The sequence below is a fragment of the Carcharodon carcharias genome, chromosome 31 (genome assembly GCF_017639515.1).
Source record: "Carcharodon carcharias isolate sCarCar2 chromosome 31, sCarCar2.pri, whole genome shotgun sequence".
In the NCBI taxonomy this organism is placed as follows: domain Eukaryota; kingdom Metazoa; phylum Chordata; class Chondrichthyes; order Lamniformes; family Lamnidae; genus Carcharodon; species Carcharodon carcharias.
In genome coordinates this window covers 16,375,064-16,401,374 of record NC_054497.1, presented here as the reverse complement: position 1 = coordinate 16,401,374, position 26,311 = coordinate 16,375,064, and the positions used below count along the sequence as shown (strand labels likewise).

The following is a 26,311-nucleotide window of genomic DNA, read 5'->3' as shown; positions in this document are numbered from 1 at the left end:
TGGCAGACAAGGCCCTTGTTTAACGTCTCATCGAAAGGTGGCACCTCCGTGCTGTGCTGCTGCTGACTCTGTGCTGTTAATAAAATGTCCTCATTCTGTATCAAATGGTAAAAGCTGTCATCTTATTCCATAACACGCAGTAAATTCACAAGATGGAGGTTGAGATCTCTTGTGTTGTCATTTTCCCTTTGAGCCGAACCATGTGAATCAGGGACTGAGAGAGTTAAAACAGTGTGGGAGGCGTGGATAATTATAATATTTTAGCAAGCTGTGGACATGGTACAGTTGCCATGTGTCTGATTGTGAATTGCTAGCTCTGTCTGTTCCTGAAATAGTTCTGCAGAGTAAATGAATGTGTAGGCGATTGGTGGAGAATGAGAACAGAGTGAATGAGAAAGGCTAGAGAAGAGAGAAACTGCAGCTTCTCTTAGCAGCAGCTGCTGATCTTCAGCTGAGGTTGGAACAACAAATGGAGCTCAGTTTGTGAGCAATGCTCCAGGACTCAGTCACAGTGTCGGTGTGAATACAGCCAGAGGTAGGAGCCAACCTGATTCCTGTATTCGGCCAGTTAAAGAGGCGACTGCAGTGGGGGTTTTATCATCAGTGATAGATTGTGGGGGTTGGTGGGGATCATGTGTGACTCACATCCACTTGTTTGAATCGAGCGAATGCCCTCCCCCCAAATATTTCATTCTGTGCAATTGCAAGTGACCTGGTTACAGAGCTCTGTCCAATATTACAGTCATGTAAAGTTGGTTAGGAGCACCCTGGTTGGAGGGGTTGACACAAGGGGTGATTTGCTGTCTAACGACTGCATTTAATTCATTGGGATCCTGAATGTTATTATCCCCAGGGAAACCAGAAAAATAAATGAGTCCACAGGGCATGTCCCCCCGACGCCCATGCCTGTTCCCCACCCTGCCTCCTGAAAATTCCAGTCCCATGTGTCCTTGCTGAATTTCTGAGCCCAGCATCACATTTGCTTCTTCCAAACTCTTTCATTCTTTTCGGGAGAATTGCCCTGACTCATTATAAAACCGGGAATAGACACAGGGTTTGGTGAATAATCCTGCCCACTGACAGGGCGATTGCCTGAGTCATTTTCCTCACACTGACCCACTGAACAGCAGAAGAACACCCCAGATCCTGCGATGTCCCAGTTTTATAAACACTCAAACTTGTCACTGGGCTATTCATGGAACTTACTCTCTACACCCCCTCTCTGTGTGTGTGTCTCTCTCTCTGTCTCTCTTTCTGTCTCCCTCTCTCTCCCTGTCTGTCTCTCTCTATGTCTCTCTCTCTCTCTGTCTCTGTCTCTCTCTTTCTGTCTCTCTCTATATCTCTCTCTTTGTCTCTGTTTATGCCTCTCTCTGTCTCTGTCTCTCTCTCTATGTCTCTCTCTCTCTTTGTCTCTCTGTATCTCTCTATCTCTGTCCATCTCTGTCTCTGTGTACATGATGTCCAAGGAAAGTTGGATGTGATGGCAGAAGGATTGGTGGTATAGGAAGAGGGTGGGGTTGGGGGTATGGAGGGAGAGGGTGGGGTTGGGGGTATGGAGGGAGAGTGGGGTTGGGGGTATGGAGGGAGAGTGGGGTTGGGGGGAGAGTGGGGTTGGGGGTATGGAGGGAGAGTGGGGTTGGGGGTATGGGGGGAGGGTGGCATTGGGGGTGCAGAGGGAGGGTGGGGTTGGGGGTATGGGGGTGAAAAGTGGGGTTCAGGGTATGGAGGGAGGGTGGGGTTCGGGGTATGGGGGGAGACTGGGGTTGGGGGTATGGGGGGAAGGTGGGGTTGATTATCAAATTGGGGAAAGGTGGGTTTGGGGGAATATGGGGAAGGGTGTGGTTAGATGTAAAGGGGGAAGGGTGGGGTTGGGGGTATAAGGGAGGGTGTGATCCGGGGTACAGGGAAGGGTGGGGCTTGGGGTATGGGGGAGGGTGGGGTCAGGGCTATGGGGGAGGTTGGGGTCAGGTGTATAAGGGGGGGTGGGGTTGGGGGTATAGGCGGAGGGTGGGGTCGGGGGAATAGGGGAGGGTGGGGTCGGGTGTATAGAGGAGGGTGGGGTCGGGTGTATAGGAGAGGGTGGGGTCAGGGGTATAGGGGAGGGTGGGGTCGGGTGTATAAGGGAGGGTGGGGTCGGGTGTATAGGCGGAGGGTGGGGTCGGGGGTATAGGGGTGGGGTCGGGTGTATAAGGGAGGGTGGGGTCGGGTGTATAGAGGAGGGTGGGGTTGGCTGTAAAGGGGAGGGTGGGGTCGGGTGTATAGGGGAGGGTGGGGTCGGGTGTATAGGGGAGGGTGGGGTCGGGTGTATAAGGGAGGGTGGGAACGGAGCTATGGGGAGGGTGGGTTGGGGTATAGGGAGAGGTTGGGGTCCAGGGTATAGGGGGCAGGTGGGAATGGGGCTATGGGGGAGGGTGGGGTTGGGTGTATTGGGGAGAGTGGGGTTGGGTGTGTAGGGAAGGGTGGGGTTGGGGCTATGGGGGAGGTTGGGGTTGGGGGTATAAGGGAGGTTGTGGTTTGGGGTATAGGGAAGGGTGGGGTTGGGGTTATAGGGGGAGGGTGGCATTGGGGGTATGGGGGAGGGTGGGGTCAGGGCTATGGGGGAGGTTGGGGTCAGGTGTATAAGGGGGGGTGGGGTTGGGGGTATAGGCGGAGGGTGGGGTCGGGGGAATAGGGGAGGGTGGGGTCGGGTGTATAGAGGAGGGTGGGGTCGGGTGTATAGGAGAGGGTGGGGTCAGGGGTATAGGGGAGGGTGGGGTCGGGTGTATAAGGGAGGGTGGGGTCGGGTGTATAGGCGGAGGGTGGGGTCGGGGGTATAGGGGTGGGGTCGGGTGTATAGGGGAGGGTGGGGTCGGGTGTATAGAGGAGGGTGGGGTTGGGTGTATAGGGGAGGGTGGGGTCAGGGGTATAGGGGAGGGTGGGGTCGGGTGTATAAGGGAGGGTGGGGTTGGGGGTATAGGCGGAGGGTGGGGTCGGGTGTATAAGGGAGGGTGGGGTCGGGTGTATAGGCGGAGGGTGGGGTCGGGGTATAGGGGTGGGGTCGGGTGTATAGAGGAGGGTGGAGTTGGGTGTATAGGGGAGGGTGGGGTTGGCTGTAAAGGGGAGGGTGGGGTCGGGGGAATAGGGGAGGGTGGGGTCGGGTGTATAGGGGAGGGTGGGGTCGGGTGTATAGGGGAGGGTGGGGTCGGGTGTATAAGGGAGGGTGGGAACGGAGCTATGGGGAGGGTGGGTTGGGGTATAGGGAGAGGTTGGGGTCCAGGGTATAGGGGGCAGGTGGGAATGGGGCTATGGGGGAGGGTGGGGTTGGGTGTATTGGGGAGAGTGGGGTTGGGTGTGTAGGGAAGGGTGGGGTTGGGGCTATGGGGGAGGTTGGGGTTGGGGGTATAAGGGAGGTTGTGGTTTGGGGTATAGGGAAGGGTGGGGTTGGGGTTATAGGGGGAGGGTGGCATTGGGGGTATGGAGGGAGGGTGGGGTTCAGGGTATGGGGGAAGGCAGGGTTGGGGGTATGGGGGAGGGTGTGGTTGGGGGTATAGGGTGGAGGGTGGGGTTGGGGATACAGAGGAGTGGGATTGGGGATATAGGGGGAGGCTGGGGTTGTTGGGTATAGGGGGAGGGTGAGGTCAGGTGTATGGGGGGGTGTTGGGTATGGGGAGGGGCATTTGGGGATACGGGGAGGGTGGGATTGGCGTTAGAGGGGGAGGTTGGAATTGTGGGTATAGGAGGAGGGTGGGGTCAGGGGTTAAAAGGGGGAGGATGGGGTTGGGGGTATAGGGGAAGGGTGGGGTCGGGGGTATAGGGGAGGGTGGGGTCAGGGGTATAGGGGAGGGTGGGGTTGGAGGTATAGGGGGAGGGTGTGGTTGGGGGTATATGGTGGAGGGTGGGATTGGGGGTACAGGGGAGGTGGGGTTGTGGGTATAGAGTGGAGGGTGGGGTTGGGGGTACAGGGGAGGTGGGGTTGGGGGTATAGGGGGAGGGTGGGGTTGGGGGTATAGGGGGGAGGGTGGGGTTGGGGTACAGGGGAGGTGGGGTTGGGGGTATAGGGGAGGGTGGGTTGGGGGTATAGGGGGAGGGTGGGGTTGGGGGTATGGGGGGAGTGTGGGGTTGGGGGTATAGGAGTAGGGCGGGCTTGGGGGTATAGGGGGAGGGTGGGGTTGGGGTACAGGGGAGGTGGGGTTGGGGGTATAGGGGGAGGGTGGGGTTGGGGGTATAGGGGGGAGGGTGGGTTTGATTGTCAAAATGCACCAATCCAGGATGATGTTGCTTTTTATAACTCTGCTGTTGCTGAAACTGTTTCTTTGGAGAATTTATTTGTTTCTGGTGAAGTTTTTCACAAAAAGTTAGAAGGAGGTCTGGGTGGGGAATGTTATTTGTTCTGAATTTTCTGATCCAGAATGAGAATATTATTGACAATTTGATTCAGGGATATCAATATGTTAATGTTTGTTAAAGAACAGGTGACGTGGAAACAGTTAAAGCCACTGAGGGGCTATGATGACTTGACAGACATTATCCACAAGTTGTTACTCAGCATCAGAAGGGTGAGATGAGATTATTCTCGATGTTATCTCCTGAACATTTGTTATATTTATATATAGATACAGGGAGTGGGGTTATTTTAACCTCCTGTGTGTCAAATGCCTGTACTCCTGTCATGGAGTATTCCTGGAAACAGATGCCCTGTCAACCAAATGGGACTGAACTGCCCTGTTCATTGATGAGTGAGACCCCCACAGGGAGCAGATTTCTGTAGCTCAGGCTGATCCAATCCCTGAGCAGATACACACACACATCAAACTCAGCACAGGATTGGTGATCCCAGCACAGGGCTGGTGATTCCCACACAGGATAAGACCATAAGACGTAACAGCAGAAGTAGGCCATTCAGCCCCATCAAGTCTGCTCCGCCATTCAATGAGATCATGGCTGAACTGATAATCCTCAATTCCACTTTCCTGCCTTTTCCCCATAACCCTCGATTTCCTTACTGGTTAAAAATCTGTCTATCTCAGCCTTGAATATACTTAACGACACAACCTCTACAGCCCTCTGTGGTAAAGAATTCCACAGATTCACTACCCTCTGAGAGAAGAAATTCCTCTTCATCTCATTTGCCTTCCCTTTTACCTGCTGAACTTGTATATTAGCTATTTGGGATTCATGCACAAGGACTCCAAAAATCTCTCTGAGCTGCAGCTTTTTCCATTTAAATAATATTCAGCTCCTCTATTCTTCCTGCCAAAGTGCATAACCTCACATTTTCCCACATTACATTCCATTTGCCAAGTTTTTGCCCACTCACTTAACCTGTCCATATCCCCCTGTGGACTCCTTGTGTCACCTTCACCACTTGCCTTCCCACCTGCTTTTGTGTCATCTGCAAACTTGGCGATAGTACATTCACTTCCCTCATTTAAGTCATTAATATTTACTGCAAATAATTGAGGCCCCAGCATTGATCCCTGTGGCACTCCATGAGTTACAGGTTGCCATCCTGAAAATGCCCCCCTTATCCCAACTCTCTGTCTTCTATTAGTTAGCCAGTCCTCTATCTATGCTAATATACTACCCCAACACCATGGGTTTATCTTATTAAGTAGCCTTATATGCAACACCTTATTAAACACCTTTTGGAAATCTAAATATATTACATCTACTGGCTCCCTTCAAAGAATTCTAATGAATTTGTCAGGTATGATTTCCCCTTCATGAAGCCTTGCTGACTCTGCTTGGTTATATTACATATTTCTAAATGCTCTGCTGTTACATCCTTTATAATAGACTAACATGTTCCCAATGACAGATGTTAAGCTAACTGGCCTATAATTACCTGTTTTTTGTCTCCCTCCCTTTTTGAATAAGGATGTTACATTGGCAGTTTTCCAATCCTCTGGCACTTTTCCAGAATCTAAGGATTCTTGGAAGATGATCCCAGCACAGGACTGGTGATCCCAGCACAGGACTGGTGATCTCAGCACAGGACTGGTGATCCCAGCACAGCAGCCTCTTCCCTTAACTCGTGCTAAGGTGTAAACGGCCAATACATATCCTGCAGCACTCCTGGAGTCCCTACCCCTCATGACCTGTGACAATCCAATTTGCACTTCTCCTCATGGGCTATTTCTGAATAACACGAGCTTTGTCCAAATAACATCGGTCTCAGGCAGAGAGAAACCGTATAATCCTGATGGGGGCAGCGGCAAGCTCAATGATTCTGAGTATTGGGAAAGAAAGTTCTGATGATAAAATAGTTTTTATTTTAATTTGTGTTAATCGCTGGAAAACCTGATCTTGGTGAATTGGTCCCATAGTGAAGAATGTAAATCCCAGAGGCCTGTTTGCTTGTGGGGGGTCAATGAGCTCAGTTGGCTCAATGACTGGATTGTGATGGAGAATGAAGGCAATGGGGCAGATTTGATCCTTGTAGCAGCTGTGGCTGTTCATGGAGGCCCTCTCCCCTCACCTTGCTCCATGCTTGATGTCGAGCAGTATATAATCACTTTTCTGTCTAACAGAGAGGCCTATGGTCCCTGGTGGTCTATGGTTAATTACTAAATCCCAGAGGAGCCTGGGCGAACAGGAGGATATTAGGGTTGAAAAGATAACTCAGGAAAACTTCACGTCCTAATAGGAATTGAATTATAGAATGTTACCAGGGAGGGCCGTTGTTACTGGGTGAAGGGAGAGTTGTCAGAGTTGAGGGGTATGGGGAGAAGGCTATCAAATTTGTGTTTCTAATATTTCTTGGGATCTGGCTCACTCCCAGTGCCTGGGCCCAGCCTGATCTTCATCAAGACAAAATCAGGTACCTCCTGACCTCCTGCCCCTCCCTCCTGAACTAATGGCAGAAATCTGTTGGTCAAAGGCTACTTTCAGGCAGCAGCTATGTTGGACCTGAAAGCTCCTGTAAATCTTGCCCCTGATTTGAGGTGCTAACACTCTAACAAACAGCAAGAGTGTCTGTCCAAACCCAGGGCTTTCCCCCCTTGGCCACAGCTCCTAAAGCAGAACAAAAGGGGGAGATTCAGGTCTGGATCCCACCTGGTTAAACAGGGGCATTGTGCATGAACACTGAGTTAGAGTTTGTTGGCAGTGGGAGGGATATGCGCAAATCCTTCCCTCCATCTTTCTCTCCCCGTCCTTCTCTCTCCCCCTCCTTCGGCAGCAGTGCTGGCTAAGCTCCAGTCATTCTGTTTGGAGTTTGCAGTGATACAATGCTGAATTGCTGGTGGGAAGAATGATACAGGGGCAGCTCTGTGATCCCAGCTGATTGAATACAAGCCTTTCTCCAGAGTTAGGCAAACTCTGCTAGTGGCTATTAACACTTTCGCTGATGCATTTTGTCCATTTCCTATTCAAAACTTTAGTACCAAGAGTTCCATTGTGAACACTCCCAGATTGTACAGCTTCTTTTGACCAGCCCTTGCCTTAAATCCCATTCAGGGAGGCTAAAGGGTTTCCCCTCTCTCTTGTCCTTTCAATCCCAAAGGCCAGAGAAATAAGTTACAACATTGTCCCCACAGCCCAGTTGGTGGATCTGTGCCAGACTGAAGGTTAAAGGCCCCTGAGTGATGCACTGGCTTCAAGAATGTTATCCTTTCAACTCTGAAATACAAGTTTGAATGAAAAATCAAGGACAAACCAAAGTTTGTCTCTAACGACAGTCAAGGTTCAGGGTAGATTCAGCAGGAAGAGGTGTCCAGGGTGGTTGTGAGTGAGACGACAGTTTCTCATTGCCAGGGACAGAATCTTCTTCTGCCCTCAGTAGATCAAAGCCGGACTGTATAGCACAAAGTGAAGCTGCCAGTGATTCTGAGTCTATGACCCAGCTGCTGTATCACTGACCATGTGAGGCACTGATACTTGGCACAGCGTGAGAAAGCTCAGCAATTAGAGACTGGCAGCAAACAGCCAAAAGTCAGTGTCTGTGAGACAGCAAATGTCAGCAGGTGTTAGATTGAAGCAATGAGATAAACAATGTGTTCAGGATAGAGGATTCACACAGGGAACCTGCCAGCAGTGACTGTTATGTAAGAAAAGCCTTGCATTTAGATAGCACCCTGTATAAACACAGGACATCGCAAAGTGCTTTACAGCAATGAATTCCATTTTTGAAGCACAGTCACTGCTGTAATACAGGAAACAGGGCAGACAATTTTTGCACAGCAAGATCTCACAAACAGAAATGTAATAATGATCTGCTAATCTGTTTTTGCGATGTGGATTGAAGGATGAATATTGGTCAGGACACGGGGGAGACACTAATGCCACAGAAATAGTATCATGTGGTCTTTTCTGTTCACCTAACAGGACTGGCAGAAAAGGACTTCATATCTCATCAAAAAGGAAGCATCTGTGACAGTGCAGCACTCCCTCAGTACTGACCCTCCAACAGTGCAGCACTCCCCCTGAACTCACCCTCCAAGGGTTTGCAGGGTCTCTACTGATGGAGAACTGCCCCCTTTAAGGGGTGCAGGGATTAGGGAAGAAAGCTGCATTGAGTGGGTATTTTGGGGGAATCAGTGATTGGCTTGTTTGCAGGAGGGGGTATTCTGGGTGTGGGTAGGTTTGCTGGAAGGGGTCAGTTTTACAGCAGGTGTTTCCTGTGACTGCCCGGGGTAGGGGTAGGGGGGAGGGGGTGGTTTTGGGGGTTGGGGGGTGCGAGTGGAGGGCTGCCCAGAACAGTGCTGAGATGTGACAACAGCTCATCGAGGTTTTCCATTTCACTTCCTTTCCCTGATTGTGAGGATTGATCAAACACAGCTCCAGATGGTTCTGTGTATCATTCCCACCCAGAAAATTTGATTCCAGATTCTCTGATTTCTCAGAAAAAAAGGTTATTTTACCTTTTCAATTACATTTTGACTTAGTTGAAATTCATGTTGAACACAATGTGAGATGGAGCACTGTGGCTCTGCAGTGATCAGGAACGGGACCTTTAACTAACCCTTGTATCTTAATGACAGACGGACACACTGTCTGTAACCCCAGTGTGTGTCAGTCCCAGTGACAGGAGGGCAGAGCTTTGGGGATGGATGAGTCTGTGACCAGATGAGTGGTGAGTGAGGATTGTCTTTCACTGCTTGATGTTAATCAGGTTTCTCTCTTTCGGATTTCCAGGTTGACCTGTCATTATGGCTGAGAGAAACGAGAGGCGTCTGAGTGGATTGAGCCAAACATCCAGTCTGGTCACCATCTCCTCAAACACTTCATTTGGGTCAAAGGTCAGCAATTGTGCACTCGGAAACCGGGGACTCAGTGACCTCCCTCTCCAACTCCCCTACCCCAATCCCCCTCGAACCCCCACCCCGATCCCCCTCCCACTCCCCCACCCCAATCTCCCTCGAACCCCCTCCCCTGATTCCCCTCCCCCGCCCCAATTCCTCCCCCCAATCTCCCTCACCCTCCCGTGGATCCCTCCCTCTCTGCCTCATCCCCACCTCCCCCTTCCCTCCCCCTACTCCAATCTGCGCTCCCCACCCCTTCCCATCTCCTGATCCCTCCCTCCCACCAACCCTCCCCAAATTACCCTCTCCATATCCCAAACCCCCTACTCAGGATCACCCCCCCAGGTCACTCCCACCCCCCACCACAAAATTCCCTCTCTCCACAAATCTTCTCCTCTATTTTGAGCTCTGATGGAATCAGATTGTGGGGTAGAACTGGTGCCCAGTACTAGCCCACCAGAACAGAACATGGCCATTCAGCCCCTCGAGCCTGTCACACCAGAACAGAACATGGTCATTCAGCCCCTCGAGCCTGTCACACAGGAACAGGATGAGGCCATTCAGCCCCTTGAGCCTGTCACACAGGAACAGCAGGAGGCCACTCAGCCCCTCGAATCTGTTCCACTATTCTATTTGATCATTTGCAATGTGAGGAAGAGCTAAGAGATGGGGGGTGGAGCGGTGCGGTGGGGTGATGTTGGGCGTAGGATGACGTGGGGGCGGGGTGATGGGCGATGTGGTGGGTGGAGTGATTTAGGGGGGCAGGGTGATGTGATGGGATGGGGTGATGGGGAGGGGTGATGGGGAGGGGTGATGGGGAAGTTGATGGGAAGGTGATGGAGACGGGTGATGGGGGAGGGGTGATGGGGGAGGGGTGATGGGGGAGAGTGATGGGGAGGGGTGATGGGGGAGGGGTGATGGGGGAGAGTGAGGGGGAGGGGTGATGGGAGAGGCGGAGGGTGATTGGTGAGGGTGATTAGGGAGGGTGATGGGAGAAGGGGGAGGGTGATTGGTGAGAGGGGAGGAGTGATGGGTGAGGGGTGATGGAGAGGTGATGGGGAGGGGTGATGGGTGAGGGGTGATGGAGAGGTGATGGGAGGGGTGATGGGAGGGGTGATGGGGAGAGGTGATGGGAGGGGTGATGGGAGAGGTGATGGGGAGGGGTGATGAGAGGGGTGATGGGAGGGGTGATGGGAGGGGTGATGGGGAGGGGTGATGGGAGGAGTGATGGGGAGGGGTGATGGGGAGGTGATGGGGAGGGGTGATGGGGAGGGGTGATGGGAGGGGTGATGGGGAGGGGTGATGGGTGAGGGGTGATGGAGAGGTGATGGGAGAGGTGATGGGGAGGGGTGATGGGTGAGGGGTGATGGAGAGGTGATGGGAGAGGTGATGGGGAGGGGTGATGGGGAGGGGTGATGGGAGGGGTGATGGGGAGAGGTGATGGGAGGGGTGATGGGGAGAGGTGATGGGAGGGGTGATGGGGAGAGGTGATGGGAGGGGTGATGGGGAGGGGTGATGGGGAGAGGTGATGGGAGAGGGTGATGGGGCGGGTGATGGGGAAGGTGATGGGGGGATGATGGGAGGGGTGATGGGGAGGGGTGATGGGGAGGGGTGATGGGAGGGGTGATGGGAGGGGTGATGGGGAGGGGTGATGGGGAGGGGTGATGGAGAGGTGATGGGAGGGGTGATGGGAGGGGTGATGGGGAGAGGTGATGGGAGGGGTGATGGGGAGGGGTGATGGGGAGGGGTGATGGGAGGGGTGATGGGAGAGGGTGATGGGGAAGGTGATGGGGAGAGGTGATGGGAGGGGTGATGGGGAGAGGTGATGGGAGGGGTGATGGGAGAGGTGATGGGAGGGGTGATGGGGAGAGGTGATGGGAGGGGTGATGGGGAGAGGTGATGGGAGGGGTGATGGGAGAGGTGATGGGAGGGGTGATGGGGAGAGGTGATGGGAGGGGTGATGGGAGGGGTGATGGGAGGGGTGATGGGAGGGGTGATGGGGAGGGTGATGGGAGGGGTGATGGGAGGGGTGATGGGAGGGGTGATGGGAGAGGGTGATGGGGCGGGTGATGGGGAAGGTGATGGGGGGATGATGGGAGGGGTGATGGGGGGTGATGGGGAGGGGTGATGGGGAGGGGTGATGGGGAGGGGTGATGGGAGAGGGTGATGGGGAGGGGTGATGGGGAAGGTGATGGGGAAGGTGATGGGGAAGGTGATGGGGAGGGGTGATGGGGAGGGGTGATGGGGAGGGGTGATGGGGAGGGGTGATGGGGAAGGTGATGGGGAAGGTGATGGGGAAGGTGATGGGGAGGGGTGATGGGAGGGGTGATGGGGGAGGATGAGGGGGGTGATGGGGGAGGGTGAAGGGGACGGGTGATGGGGAGGGAGGAGGGTGATTGGGGAGGGGGGAAGAGTGATGTGGGAGGTGGGGTGATGGGAGTGGGAGGGGAGAGTGAGGGGAGGGGTGATGGGGAGGGGGAGGGGGAGGATAATGGGGAGGGGGGAAGGTGATTGGGGAGGGTGATGGGGGAGGGGGAGAGGGAGGGGGAGGGGGAGGGTGATGGGGGAGGTGGGAGGGTGAGGGGGGAGGGTGATGGGGAGGGTGATGGGGGAGGGGGGAGAGGGAGGGGGAGGGGGAGGGTGATGGGGGAGGTGGGAGGGTGAGGGGGAGGGTGATGGGGGAGGTGGGAGGGTGAGGGGGGAGGGTGATGGGGAGGGTGATGGGGGAGGGGGGAGAGGGAGGGGGAGGGGGAGGGTGATGGGGGAGGTGATGGGGGAGGGGGGAGAGGGAGGGGGAGGGGGAGGGTGATGGGGGAGGGGGAGGGTGATGGGGAGGGTGATGGGGGAGGGGGAGGGTGATGGGGAGGGTGATGGGGGAGGGTGATGGGGGAGGGGGAGGGTGATGGGGGAGGGTGATGGGGGAGGGTGATGGGGAGGGTGATGGGGGAGGGGGAGGGTGATGGGGGAGGGGGAGGGTGATGGGGGAGGGGGAGGGTGATGGGGGAGGGGGAGGGTGATGGGGGAGGGGGAGGGTGATGGGGGAGGGGGAGGGTGATGGGGGAGGGGGAGGGGGGAGGGGGAGGGTGATGGGGGAGGGTGATGGGGGAGGGGGAGGGGGAGGGGGAGGGGGAGGGTGATGGGGGAGGGGGAGGGGGAGGGGGAGGGTGATGGGGAGGGTGATGGGGGAGGGTGATGGGGGAGGGGGAGGGGGAGGGGGAGGGTGATGGGGAGGGTGATGGGGGAGGGTGATGGGGGAGGGGGAGGGTGATGGGGGAGGGTGATGGGGAGGGTGATGGGGGAGGGGGAGGGTGATGGGGAGGGTGATGGGGAGGGGGAGGGTGATGGGGGAGGGTGATGGGGAGGGTGATGGGGGAGGGGGAGGGTGATGGGGGGGGTGATGGGGAGGGTGATGGGGGAGGGGGAGGGTGATGGGGGAGGGTGATGGGGGAGGGTGATGGGGGAGGGGGAGGGTGATGGGGAGGGTGATGGGGAGGGTGATGGGGGAGGGTGATGGGGGAGGGGGAGGGTGATGGGGGAGGGTGATGGGGGAGGGGGAGGGGGAGGGGGAGGGTGATGGGGAGGGTGATGGGGGAGGGGGAGGGGGAGGGGGAGGGGGAGGGTGATGGGGAGGGTGATGGGGGAGGGGGAGGGGGAGGGGGAGGGTGATGGGGGAGGGGGAGGGTGATGGGGGAGGGTGATGGGGGAGGGGGAGGGTGATGGGGGAGGGGGAGGGTGATGGGGGAGGGTGATGGGGGAGGGGGAGGGTGGAGGGTGATTGGGGAGGGTGATGGGGGAGGGGGAGGGTGATGGGGGAGGGGGAGGGTGATTGGGGAGGGTGATGGGGGAGGGGGAGGGTGATGGGGGAGGGGGAGGGTGATGGGGGAGGGGGAGGGTGATGGGGAGGGTGATGGGGGAGGGTGATGGGGGAGGGGGAGGGTGATGGGGGAGGGTGATGGGGGAGGGGGAGGGGGAGGGGGAGGGTGATGGGGGAGGGGGAGGGTGATGGGGGAGGGGGAGGGTGATGGGGGAGGGTGATGGGGGAGGGGGAGGGTGATGGGGGAGGGGGAGGGTGATGGGGGAGGGGGAGGGTGATGGGGGAGGGGGAGGGTGAAGGGGACGGGTGATGGGGAGGGTGATGGGGGAGGGGGAGGGTGATGGGGGAGGGGGAGGGTGATGGGGGAGGGGGAGGGTGATGGGGGAGGGGGAGGGTGATGGGGGAGGGGGAGGGTGATGGGGGAGGGTGATGGGGGAGGGGGAGGGTGATGGGGGAGGGGGAGGGTGATGGGGGAGGGTGATGGGGGAGGGGGAGGGTGATGGGGGAGGGGGAGGGTGATGGGGGAGGGGGAGGGTGATGGGGGAGGGGGAGGGTGATTGGGGAGGGGGAGGGTGATGGGGGAGGGGGTGGGTGATGGGGGAGGGGGAGGGTGATTGGGGAGGGGGAGGGTGATGGGGGAGGGGGAGGGTGATGGGGAGGGGGAGGGTGATGGGGAGGGGGAGGGTGATGGGGGAGGGGGAGGGTGATGGGGGAGGGTGATGGGGGAGGGGGAGGGTGGAGGGTGATTGGGGAGGGTGATGGGGGAGGGGGAGGGTGATGGGGGAGGGGGAGGGTGATTGGGGAGGGTGATGGGGGAGGGGGAGGGTGATGGGGGAGGGGGAGGGTGATGGGGGAGGGGGAGGGTGATGGGGGAGGGTGATGGGGGAGGGGGAGGGTGATGGGGGAGGGTGATGGGGGAGGGGGAGGGTGATGGGGGAGGGGGAGGGGGAGGGTGATGGGGGAGGGTGATGGGGGAGGGGGGAGGGTGATGGGGGAGGGGGAGGGGGAGGGTGATGGGGGAGGGTGATGGGGGAGGGGGTGGGTGATGGGGGAGGGGGAGGGTGATGGGGGAGGGGGAGGGGGAGGGTGATGGGGGAGGGGGTGGGTGATGGGGGAGGGGGAGGGTGATTGGGGAGGGTGATGGGGGAGGGGGAGGGTGATGGGGGAGGGGGAGGGTGATGGGGGAGGGGGAGGGTGATGGGGGAGGGTGATGGGGGAGGGGGAGGGTGATGGGGGAGGGGGAGGGGGAGGGGGAGGGTGATGGGGGAGGGTGATGGGGGAGGGGGAGGGGGAGGGGGAGGGGGAGGGGGAGGGGGAGGGTGATGGGGGAGGGGGAGGGGGAGGGGGAGGGTGATGGGGGAGGGGGAGGGGGAGGGGGAGGGGGAGGGGGAGGGGGAGGGGGAGGGTGATGGGGGAGGGGGAGGGCGATGGGGGAGGGTGATGGGGGAGGGGGAGGGTGATGGGGGAGGGGGAGGGTGATGGGGGAGGGTGAAGGGGACGGGTGATGGGGAGGGTGATGGGGGAGGGGGAGGGTGATGGGGGAGGGGGAGGGTGATGGGGGAGGGGGAGGGTGATGGGGGAGGGGCAGGGTGAAGGGGACGGGTGATGGGGAGGGTGATGGGGGAGGGTGATGGGGGAGGGTGAAGGGGGAGGGTGATGGGGAGGGTGATGGGGGAGGGGGAGGGTGATGGGGGAGGGGGAGGGTGATGGGGGAGGGGGAGGGGGAGGGGGAGGGGGAGGGGAGGGGGAGGGTGATGGGGAGGGGCAGGGTGAAGGGGACGGGTGATGGGGGAGGGTGAAGGGGGAGGGTGATGGGGGAGGGGGAGGGTGATGGGGGAGGGGGAGGGTGATGGGGGAGGGGCAGGGTGAAGGGGACGGGTGATGGGGAGGGTGATGGGGGAGGGGGAGGGTGATGGGGGAGGGGGAGGGTGATGGGGGAGGGGCAGGGTGAAGGGGACGGGTGATGGGGAGGGTGATGGGGGTTATGTGAGGACGAACTGTATTTTACTCAGCGAGTGATAATGACCTGGAACTCACTGGGTGTGAGAGGGGTGGAGGGAGAGCTGATGAATGATTTCAAAAGGAGGTTGGATGGGCACGCGAGGGAAATAAACTTGCAGGGCCGTGGGGAGAGAGTGAGGGAATCGGCCTGACTGGGTTGCTCTACAGGGAGCTAGCATGGACTTGATGGGCTGAGTGTCCTCCTCCTGTGCCATGATGATTCCATATAACTACCACCTGCCTCAATCCCTTTACCTTCTGTAATTCATTGAACTCAGTCTGGAGAGTTCCAACTGTTCCCCAGGAGAGATCCAGATTCCCCCCGCCACCGTGTGTGAAGAAATGCTTCCTGACATCACCCCTGAACGGCCTGGCTCCAATTTTAAGGTTCTGTCCCCTTGTTCTGGGAACTCCCCAATGGAGGAAATAGATTCTCTCTAACTGCCCTATCAACCCATTTAATCACCTCAATTACATCACTCCTTAAATTTAAGGGATTACCTATCTTTATAATTTAAAGCTTTGAACCTCACTATCATTCTGGTGAATCTGTGCTGCATCCCCTCCAAGGACAGTCTATCCTTCCGGAGATGTGCTGTCCAGGGCTGAGCACAGTTGCTCCAAGTGAGGTCTGAACAAGACTCTGTACAGTTGAAGCATAATTTCCACCTCTCTATTTTCCACCCCCCGCCCCGCACCACCCCCCGGCTTAAAGACCAACATCCCTTTTGGTTTTTTGATTGCTTTTTGTATCTGTGAACCAGCTTTAAGTGAACAGGGTGCCTGGACTCCAAAACCTCTTTGCTCCTCCACAGTCTCCAGTCTCTCGTCAATTCTCATTTGCTTTTCTTGGATCCAAAATGGATGCAAAATGGACGCCCTCAACCTTGCCCGCATTGAATTCCCTCTGTCGCAGTTTAGCTCACTTATTTAATCGGTTTATGATGGTTTAATCATGTAATGGTCCTGCTCCAATCTTCATCCCATTCAGTGGAGCTTAACTTGGTGTCAACAGTCACCTGCAATGTACATCTTTCCATTCCTTCAGCCAAGACTCAGTGATAAATATGAAAAGCTGAGGCCCCTGCACTGATCCTTTGGGGATCACCACTACTCACAACCAACCAATCAGCCCATGTTGCCTCTATGTCCAAACAGTGATTAACAGCATCGAGTAATTGTTAATAGTGAAACGTCAGAGAATAATCCAGAGACTCTCTGGGGTTTCCAGCCCCATCAGTTGAGGATAATCTGAGTGTATCTGATCTCAAGGATCCTGTATACGTCGGCTGCAGTGGTCTACAGTCTAACAGTTATTTTATTGACCAGTTTCACCGTTGATCTGTTTTTGTTTAAGGCTGTTCGAACAATGAAGAAGGTTCACACTTTCGCCAAGAGAGAGCAGGCTGTAAAACGAGACCCCAACTCAGTGACGGTGATTCGGGGCTGGCTGCACAAACAGGTACTGGGGGGTGGGTTAGGGAGGTGGAAATGCTAAGGGGGACAGGACAGTGGGGTGGAGGATGGGGGTGGGGGTTGTGGGATATGGGATGTGGGGGGGTGGAGGTGGGGGGGTGTGGGGGCTGGGGGTGGGGGGGTGTGGGGTAGGGGTTTGGGGGGTGTGGGGGATGGGGGGGTGTGGGGTGTGGGGGGTGTGGGGGATGGGGGTTGTGGGGTGTGGGGGATGGTGGGGTGTGGGGTTTGGGGGGTGTGGGGGATGAGGGTTGTGGGGTGTGGGGGATGGTGGGGTGTGGGAGCTGGGGGGGTGTGGTGGGGTCTGGGGTGGCGTGGGGGGTCGGGAGGGGTATGGTGGGGAGGTGTGGGGGCTGGGGCTGGGTGTGGGGTTGTGTGGGAGGTGTGGGGTGGTATGGGGGGTGTGGGGGTGTGTGGGGTGTGGGGTTGGGGGGTGTGGGGGGTGGAGGGGGTGTGGGGTGTTGGGGGGGTGTGGGGGGTGGAGGGGGTGTGGGGGATGGTGGGGTGTGGGGTTTGGGGGGTGTGGTAGGGTCTGGGGTGGTGTGAGGGGTTGCGGGGGGTATGGTGGGGAGGTGTGGGAGCTGGGGGGGTGTGGTGGGGTCTGGGGTGGCGTGGGGGGTCGGGAGGGGTATGGTGGGGAGGTGTGGGGGCTGGGGCTGGGTGTGGGGTTGTGTGGGAGGTGTGGGGTGGTATGGGGGGTGTGGGGGTGCGGGGGTGTGTGGGGTGTGGGGTTGGGGGGGTGTGTGGGGTGTGGTGTTGGGGGGGTGGGGGGGTTGTGGTGGGGAGGTGTGGAGGGTGGGGGTGGGGAGTGTGGTGGGGAGGTGTGGGGGTGGGGGGGCTAGGGGGGTGTGGGGTGGGGTGTGGTGGGTGGGAGGTGGGGGGGTGTGTGGGGTGTGGGGGTGTGGGGGTGGGTGGGGGGGCTAGGGGGGGTGTGGGGTGGGGTGTGGAGGGTGGGGGGGTGTGTGGTGTGTGTCGGGTGTGGGGGTGTGGTGGGCAGATGTGGGGGATGGGAGGTGTGGAGGGTGTGGGGGTGTGGGGGGTGTGGGGGGTGTGGGGTGTGGGGGGTGTGGGGTGTGGGGGTGTGGGGTGTGTGGGGTGTGGGGGTGTGGGAGGTGTGGAGGGTGTGGGGGTGTGGGGGGTGTGGGGTGTGGGGGGTGTGGGGGTGTGTGGGGTGTGGGGGGTGTGGGGGGTGTGGGGGGTGGAGGGGGTGTGGGGGGTGGAGGGGGTGTGGGGGTGTGTGGGGGTGTGGGGGTGTGTGGGGGTGTGGGGGTGTGGGGGGTGTGGGGTGTGGGGGGTGTGGTGGGTGTGGGGGGTGGAGGGGGTGTGGGGGCGTGTGGGGGGTGTGGGGGGTGTGGGGGGTGGAGGGGGTGTGGGGGGTGTGGGGGGTGTGTGGGGTGTGGGGGGTGTGGGGGTGTGTGGGGGTGTGGGGGTGTGGGGGGTGTGGGGGTGTGGGGGGTGTGGGGGGTGTGGGGGGTGTGTGGGGTGTGGGTGTGGGGGGTGTGGGGGTGTGGGGGGTGTGGGGGGTGTGGGGGGTGGAGGGGGTGTGGGTGGTGTGTGGGGTGTGTGGGGTGTGGGGGTGTGGGGGGTGGAGGGGGTGTGGGGGTGTGGGGGGTGTGTGGGGTGTGGAGGGTGTGGGATGTGGTGTGGGGTGTGGGGGGTGTGGGGGGTGTGTGGGGTGTGGGGGTGTGGGGTGTGTGGGGTGTGGGGGGTGTGGGGGGTGGAGGGGGTGGAGGGGGTGTGGGGGTGTGTGGGGTGTGGGGGGTGTGGGGGTGTGTGGGGTGTGGGGGTGTGGGGGGTGTGTGGGGTGTGGGGGGTGTGGGGGTGTGTGGGGTGTGGGGGTGTGGGGGTGTGTGGGGTGTGGGGGGTGTGGGGGGTGGAGGGGGTGTGGGGGTGGAGGGGGTGTGGGGGTGTGGGGGGTGTGTGGGGTGTGGGGGGTGTGGGGGTGTGGGGGGGTGTGGGGGGTGTGGGTGTGTGGGGGTGTGGGGGTGTGGGGGGTGTGGGGGGTGTGGGGGGTGGAGGGGGTGTGGGGGGTGTGTGGGTGTGTGGGGTGTGGGGGGAGTGGGGGGTGTGTGGGTGTGTGTGGGTGTGGGGGGTGTGGGGGTGGAGGGGGTGTGGGGGGTGTGGGGGGTGTGGGGGGTGTGGGGGTGTTGGGGGTGTGGGGGGGTGGAGGGGGTGGAGGGGGTGTGGGGGGTGGAGGGGGTGTGGGGGGTGGAGGGGGTGTGGGGTGTGGGTGTGTGGGGTGTGGGTGTGGGGGGTGTGTGGGTGTGTGGGGTGTGGGTGTGTGGGGTGTGGGGGGTGTGGGGGTGGAGGGGGTGTGGGGGTGTGTGGGGTGTGGGTGTGGGGGGTGTGGGGGTGTGGGGGGTGTGGGGGTGGAGGGGGTGGAGGGTGTGTGGGGGGTGTGGGGGGTGGAGGGGGTGTGGGGGTGTGTGGGGTGAGGGAGTGTGAGGGGTGTGTGGGGTGTGGGTGTGGGGGGTGTGGGGGTGTGGGGGGTGTGGGGGGTGTGGGGGGTGGAGGGGGTGGAGGGGGTGGAGGGGGTGTGCGTGTGTGGGGGGTGTGGGGGGTGGAGGGGGTGGAGGGGGTGTGCGTGTGTGGGGGGTGTGGGGGGTGGAGGGGGTGTGGGGGTGTGGGGGGTGTGTGGGGTGTGGGGGTTTGGGGGTGGAGGGGGTGTGGGGGTGGAGGGGGTGTGGGGGGTGTGGGGGTGTGGGGTGTGGGGGGTGTGGGGGGTGTGTGGGGTGTGGGGGGTGTGGGGGTGTGGGGGGTGTGTGGGGTGTGGGGGGTGTGGGGGTGGAGGGGGTGTGGGGGTGGAGGGGGTGTGGGGGGTGTGGGGGTGTGTGGGTGTGGGGGGTGGAGGGGGTGTGGGGTGTGGGGGGTGTGGGGGGTGGAGGGGGTGTGTGGGTGTGGGGGGTGTGGGGGGTGTGGGGGGTGGAGGGGGTGTGGGGGGTGGAGGGGGTGTGGGGGGTGTGGGGGGTGTGGGGGCGTGTGGGGGGTGTGTGGGGTGTGGGGGTGTGGGGGGTGTGGGGGTGTGGGGGGTGGAGGGGGTGTGGGGGTGTGGGGGGTGTGGGGGGTGGAGGGGGTGTGGGGGGTGTGTGGGGTGTGGGGGGTGGAGGGGGTGGAGGGGGTGTGGGGTGTGGGGGGTGTGGGGGTGTGGGGGGTGGAGGGGGTGTGGGGGGTGGAGGGGGTGTGGGGGGTGTGGGGGGTGTGGGGGCGTGTGGGGGGTGTGTGGGGTGTGGGGGTGTGGGGGGTGTGGGGGTGTGGGGGTGTGGGGGGTGTGGGGGGTGGTGGGGGTGTGGGGGTGTGGGGGGTGTGGGGGGTGGAGGGGGTGTGGGGGGTGGAGGGGGTGTGGGGGGTGTGTGGGGTGTGGGGGGTGTGGGGTGTGGGGGTGTGGGGGGTGTGGGGGTGTGGGGGTGTGGGGGGTGTGGGGGGTGGAGGGGGTGTGGGGGGTGTGGGGGGTGTGGGGGGTGGAGGGGGTGTGGGGGGTGGAGGGGGTGTGGGGGGTGTGGGGGTGTGGGGGGTGTGGGGGTGTGTGGGGTGTGGGGGGTGGAGGGGGTGTGGGGGGTGTGGGGGGTGGAGGGGGTGTGGGGGGTGGAGGGGGTGTGGGGGGTGTGGGGTGTGTGGGGTGGAGGGGGTGTGGGGGGTGTGGGGGGTGGAGGGGGTGTGGGGGGGTGGAGGGGGTGTGGGGGGTGTGGGGGGTGGAGGGGGTGTGGGGGGTGGAGGGGGTGTGGGGGGTGTGGGGGGTGGAGGGGGTGTGGGGGTGTGGGGGTGTGGGGGTGTGGGGGGTGGAGGGGGTGTGGGGGGTGTGGGGGGTGTGGGGGTGTGGGGGGTGTGGGGGGTGTGGGGGGTGGAGGGGGTGTGGGGGGTGTGGGGGTGTGTGGGGTGTGTGGGGTGTGGGGGTGTGGGGGTGTGGGGGGTGGAGGGGGTGTGGGGGTGTGGGGGGTGTGGGGGTGTGGGGGTGTGGGGGTGTGTGGGGTGTGGGGGGTGGGGGGTGGGGGGGGTGTGGGGGGTGTGGGGGGTGGGGGGGGTGTGGGGGGTGTGGGGTGTGGGGGGTGGGGGGGGTGTGGGGGGTGTGGGGGGTGTGGGGGGTGTGTGGGGTGTGTGGGGTGTGGGGGGTGTGGGGGTTGGCGGGGGTGTGTGGGGTGTGGGGGGTGTATGGGGTGTGTGGGGTGTGGGGGGTGGAGGGGGTGTGTGGGGTGTGGGGGGTGGAGGGGGTGTGTGGGGTGTGGGGGGTGTGGGGGGTGTGGGGGTGTGGGGGGTGTGGGGGGTGTGGGGGGTGGAGGGGGTGTGGGTGGTGTGTGGGGTGTGTGGGGTGTGGGGGTGTGGGGGGTGGAGGGGGTGTGGGGGTGTGGGGGGTGTGTGGGGTGTGGGGGGTGTGGGGGTGTGGGGGTGTGGGGGGTGTGGGGGGTGTGTGGGGTGTGGGGGTGTGGGGTGTGTGGGGTGTGGGGGGTGTGGGGGGTGGAGGGGGTGGAGGGGGTGTGGGGGTGTGTGGGGTGTGGGGGGTGTGGGGGTGTGTGGGGTGTGGGGGGTGTGGGGGTGTGGGGGGTGTGTGGGGTGTGGGGGGTGTGGGGGTGTGTGGGGTGTGGGGGGTGTGGGGGTGTGTGGGGTGTGGGGGGTGTGGGGGGTGGAGGGGGTGTGGGGGGTGGAGGGAGGGGGTGTGGGGGGTGTGGGATGTGGTGTGGGGGGTGTGGGGGGTGTGGGATGTGGTGTGGGGGGTGTGGGGGGTGTGGGTGATGGTGTGGGGGAGGTGTGGGGAGTGTGGGATGTGGTGTGGGGGGTGTGGGGGGTGTGGGGGGTGGTGGGGGTGTGGGGGGTGTGTGGGTGTGTGGGTGTGTGTGGGTGTGGGGGGTGTGGGGGTGGAGGGGGTGTGGGGGGTGTGGGGGGTGTGGGGGGGTGTGGGGGTGTTGGGGGTGTGGGGGGTGGGGGGGGTGGAGGGGGTGTGGGGGGTGGAGGGGGTGTGGGGGGTGGAGGGGGTGTGGGGGGTGGAGGGGGTGTGTGGGGTGTGGGTGTGTGGGGTGTGGGTGTGGGGGGTGTGTGGGTGTGTGGGGTGTGGGTGTGTGGGGTGTGGGGGGTGTGGGGGTGGAGGGGGTGTGGGGGTGTGTGGGGTGTGGGTGTGGGGGGTGTGGGGGTGTGGGGGGTGTGGGGTGGAGGGGGTGGAGGGTGGTGTGGGGGGTGTGGGGGGTGGAGGGGGTGTGGGGGTGTGTGGGGTGAGGGGGTGTGAGGGGTGTGTGGGGTGTGGGTGTGGGGGGTGTGGGGGTGTGGGGGGTGTGGGGGGTGTGGGGGGTGGAGGGGGTGGAGGGGGTGGAGGGGGTGTGCGTGTGTGGGGGGTGTGGGGGGTGGAGGGGGTGGAGGGGGTGTGCGTGTGTGGGGGGTGTGGGGGGTGGAGGGGGTGGAGGGGGTGTGCGTGTGTGGGGGGTGTGGGGGGTGGAGGGGGTGTGGGGGTGTGGGGGGTGTGTGGGGTGTGGGGGTTTGGGGGTGGAGGGGGTGTGGGGGTGGAGGGGGTGTGGGGGGTGTGGGGGTGTGGGGTGTGGGGGGTGTGGGGGGTGTGTGGGGTGTGGGGGGTGTGGGGGTGTGGGGGGTGTGTGGGGTGTGGGGGGTGTGGGGGTGGAGGGGGTGTGGGGGTGGAGGGGGTGTGGGGGGTGTGGGGGTGTGTGTGTGTGGGTGGGGGGGTGGAGGGGGTGTGGGGTGTGGGGGGTGTGGGGGGTGGAGGGGGTGTGTGGGTGTGGGGGGTGTGGGGGGTGTGGGGGGTGGAGGGGGTGTGGGGGGTGGAGGGGGTGTGGGGGGTGTGGGGGGTGTGGGGGCGTGTGGGGGGTGTGTGGGGGTGTGGGGGTGTGGGGGGTGTGGGGGTGTGGGGGGTGGAGGGGGTGTGGGGGTGTGGGGGGGTGTGGGGGGTGGAGGGGGTGTGGGGGGTGTGTGGGGTGTGGGGGGTGGAGGGGGTGGAGGGGGTGTGGGGTGTGGGGGGTGTGGGGGTGTGGGGGGTGGAGGGGGTGTGGGGGGTGGAGGGGGTGTGGGGGGTGTGGGGGGTGTGGGGGCGTGTGGGGGGTGTGTGGGGTGTGGGGGTGTGGGGGGTGTGGGGGTGTGGGGGTGTGGGGGGTGTGGGGGGTGGAGGGGGTGTGGGGGTGTGGGGGGTGTGGGGGGTGGAGGGGGTGTGGGGGGTGTGTGGGGTGTGGGGGGTGTGGGGTGTGGGGGTGTGGGGGGTGTGGGGGTGTGGGGGTGTGGGGGGTGTGGGGGGTGGAGGGGGTGTGGGGGGTGTGGGGGGTGTGGGGGGTGGAGGGGGTGTGGGGGGTGGAGGGGGTGTGGGGGGTGTGGGGGTGTGGGGGGTGTGGGGGTGTGTGGGGTGTGGGGGGTGGAGGGGGTGTGGGGGGTGTGGGGGGTGGAGGGGGTGTGGGGGGTGGAGGGGGTGTGGGGGGTGTGGGGTGTGTGGGGTGTGGGGGGTGGAGGGGGTGTGGGGGGTGTGGGGGGTGGAGGGGGTGTGGGGGGTGGAGGGGGTGTGGGGGGTGTGGGGGGTGGAGGGGGTGTGGGGGGTGGAGGGGGTGTGGGGGGTGTGGGGGGTGGAGGGGGTGTGGGGGTGTGGGGGTGTGGGGGTGTGGGGGGTGGAGGGGGTGTGGGGGGTGTGGGGGGTGTGGGGGTGTGGGGGGTGTGGGGGGTGTGGGGGGTGGAGGGGGTGTGGGGGGTGTGGGGGTGTGTGGGGTGTGTGGGGTGTGGGGGGTGTGGGGGTGTGGGGGTGTGGGGGGTGGAGGGGGTGTGGGGGTGTGGGGGGTGTGGGGGTGTGGGGTGTGGGGGTGTGTGGGGTGTGGGGTGTGGGGGGTGGAGGGGGTGTGGGGGGTGTGGGGGGTGGAGGGGGTGTGTGGGGTGTGGGGGGTGGAGGGGGTGTGTGGGGTGTGGGGGGTGTGGGGGGTGGAGGGGGTGTGTGGGGTGTGGGGGGTGGAGGGGGTGTGTGGGGTGTGGGGGGTGGAGGGGGTGTGTGGGGTGTGGGGGGTGTGGGGGTGTGGGGGGTGTGTGGGGTGGGCTGAGGGGGTGGGGTGGGAGGGGGCTGGTTTGGGACACGGAGTAGAGAGGGGTAAAGGCAGTGGAGGTGTGGAGAGGGGCAGAGGTGAGGAGCAGTTTTGAGGTGGAGGGGAGGGGAGGGGAAAGGGGCATCAGGGTGAGTTTGCAGAGGGTGGGCATGGGGAGGAAATGGCTGTTATTCTAAAAATGTGGATTCACTGCCCAACACCCAGTTTCTGTCCTTTAAAACTTCTGTGATGTCATTTAGTGCATTGAGACTGGAGCAGGCAGGCGCCAATGTTACCCCTGAGATATACCCCCTAGACATTGATGGCATCACTAGAGGAATGGCAATTAGGGATGGGCAATAACCTTAGCCCTAACCCTCAGTGCCCACAGTCACAAATAAATTTTAAAAATGAGGGTGAGAGACTCTCGGGGCACATTTAAAATCTGGAACCTGGGCTCCCTCTGGTGGCTTTCTGAGTAAAATCACCTGGTGTAGCCCAGAGCCTCCAAAATCCTGGGTCTGGAACAGAAGGATTCCAGTGAGTGTCCCCAGTGAGAGTCAGCACCTTCAGGATCTGTCCCCCACTGGGAGTCAGCACCTTCAGGAACTGTCCCCCACTGAGAGTCAGCGCCTTCAGGAACTGTCCCCCACAGAGAGTCAGCACCTTCAGGAACTGTCCCCCAGTGAGAGTCAGCACCTTCAGGAACTGTCCCCCAGTGAGAGTCAGCACCTTCAGGATCTGTACCCCAGTGAGAGTCAGCACCTTCAGGAACTGTCCCCCACTGAGAGTCAGCACCTTCAGGAACTGTCCCCCACTGAGAGTCAGCGCCTTCAGGAACTGTCACCCACAGAGAGTCAGCACCTTCAGGAACTGTCCCCCAGTGAGAGTCAGCACCTTCAGGAACTGTCACCCACAGAGAGTCAGCACCTTCAGGAACTGTCCCCCAGTGAGAGTCAGCACCTTCAGGAACTGTCACCCACTGAGAGTCAGCACCTTCAGGAACTGTCCCCCAGTGAGAGTCAGCACCTTCAGGAACTGACCCCCAGTGAGAGTCAGCACCTTCAGGAATTGTCCCCCAGTGTGAATCAGCACCTTCAGGAACTGTCCCCCAGTGAGAGTCAGCACCTTCAGGAACTGTCCCCCAGTGAGAGTCAGCATCTTCAGGAACTGTCCCCCAGTGAGAGTCAGCACCTTCAGGAACTGTCCCCCAGCGAGAGTCAGCGCTTATCCTAATTGTGGGTAATAAATGAATCGTAGGATCCCACATGATTGAAGAGTGTCTTTGCATTCAGTGGTAATCAGTGCATCATCTCCTGTATCTACAGACTCTGCAGAATGATTTGAGATGTTCCTCTCTGTTTCAGGACAGCTGTGGCCTTAAGCTGTGGAAAAGAAGATGGTTTGTCCTGTCTGACTTCTGTCTCTTTTATTACCGAGGTAACTGAACCTGCCCTTTTACTGTCTGCTCCCTTCCCACTCCTTGTCTATTCACTGTCTATTCATTGCCCACTCCTTGTCCACTCACTATGGGAAATAGGGTAAGATCTTTACCTGGGAGAAAGGGTTAACCAGTAGAAGCTGATTCTCTGTATCTTGTGCTCCACAGATAGTCGGGAAGAGAGAATCCTGGGGAGTATTCCAATGCCGAGTTACATCATCTCTGCTGCTGATCCACAGGATCGGAAAACACGGAAATTCATTTTCAAGGTTCAGGATAATTTGGGCTTTGAGTTGGAAACATGGGGAAGAAAATAACAGAATCCAACAGAGATACACTCTGGAGTGGGAGAGAGCATTGGGTGCTGGGGGAGGGGGCTGGGGAGTGGGAGGACAGATGTGAGGGGCAAGGGCATGGGGTTGGGGGTGAATCCACCTGGGTGTAACCTTATTGTTTGTGAATTAGCCAGGGTAAAACCTGAGAAATCTTTAAAAATGACAATTGGGTTCCAGGTCTAAGTGCGAAAATCAACAAATCCTTAGCGGCTGAGACAGAGTCTAAAGGCAGATTGTGGAGATGTGGAGCCCAGGAAACTTGGACCACCAGAAGAGGAGTCTCTATTTGCATTTTTCTCATGGAAATTCCTGAGATTTCTGTACAGGACCAATTACTTCTGCAATCCTGGCAGAGGATGAACTGGACAGATCATTCAGGGTGAAGTGGGGACTCCAGGCTTTAGGGTTAGAGTTAGAACACGGAATTGATATAAAGACCAGGTCCCAGTAATTGAACGTCTTTATACTGAGATTTACAGATTTTGCTGCAGTTGGTGATGTGGGATTGCTGGTTGGAAGCAATGAATGCTCCATTATCCAGCAATCCATTTCTAAAGCCGGTTGAATGTTAAGAGGAGGAGGGAGTGGATGGAGAGAGTGTTATAGCAAACATTCAGAAACAAAGAGCTGTTTAACCTTTACTGGTGGTTTCCTGTCCAATAGGCTGAACACCCAGGAATGAGGACATATTACTTCAGTGCTGACACTCAGGAAGATATGAATGGATGGATCAGAGCTTTGATCCAATCAGCACGTGTGGAATCTGAAAACGCTAAGTAAGGAGTTAAAACGCTCGTAATGTATTATTGTCAAATCCAGGTCGATGCTAAACCCCTTCGCATTCCCTCCCATTGTACACAATCCCAATGGATCAAACCCCTTCCCATTCCCTCCCATTGTACATAATCCCAATGGATCAAGCCCCTTCCCATTCCCTCCCATTGTACACAATCCCAATGGATCAAGCCCCTTCCCATTCCCTCCCATTGTACACAATCCCAATGGATCAAACCCCTTCCCATTCCCTCCCATTGTACACA

The 26,311-nt window shown here is 60.7% G+C and overlaps 1 protein-coding gene across 3 annotated transcripts in view; it reads left to right on the top strand.

The window, feature by feature from the left end:
• Positions 1–384: 384 nt before the first annotated feature.
• The window catches only part of LOC121271549 (pleckstrin homology domain-containing family A member 4-like), a 75,409-nt gene continuing 49,482 nt past the window's right edge, over positions 385–26,311 (top strand). For 2 of the 3 annotated variants that reach the window (XM_041177545.1, XM_041177547.1), the window contains exons 1-7: positions 385–535; positions 4,447–4,535; positions 9,115–9,218; positions 16,394–16,498; positions 24,863–24,935; positions 25,105–25,205; positions 25,935–26,047. In XM_041177545.1, coding sequence (XP_041033479.1) covers positions 9,129–9,218; positions 16,394–16,498; positions 24,863–24,935; positions 25,105–25,205; positions 25,935–26,047 — 482 coding nt within the window. In that variant the 5' untranslated portion in view covers positions 385–535; positions 4,447–4,535; positions 9,115–9,128. The remainder of the gene's footprint in view (positions 536–4,446; positions 4,536–9,114; positions 9,219–16,393; positions 16,499–24,862; positions 24,936–25,104; positions 25,206–25,934; positions 26,048–26,311) is intronic. The other variant, XM_041177546.1, reaches the window with a different exon arrangement.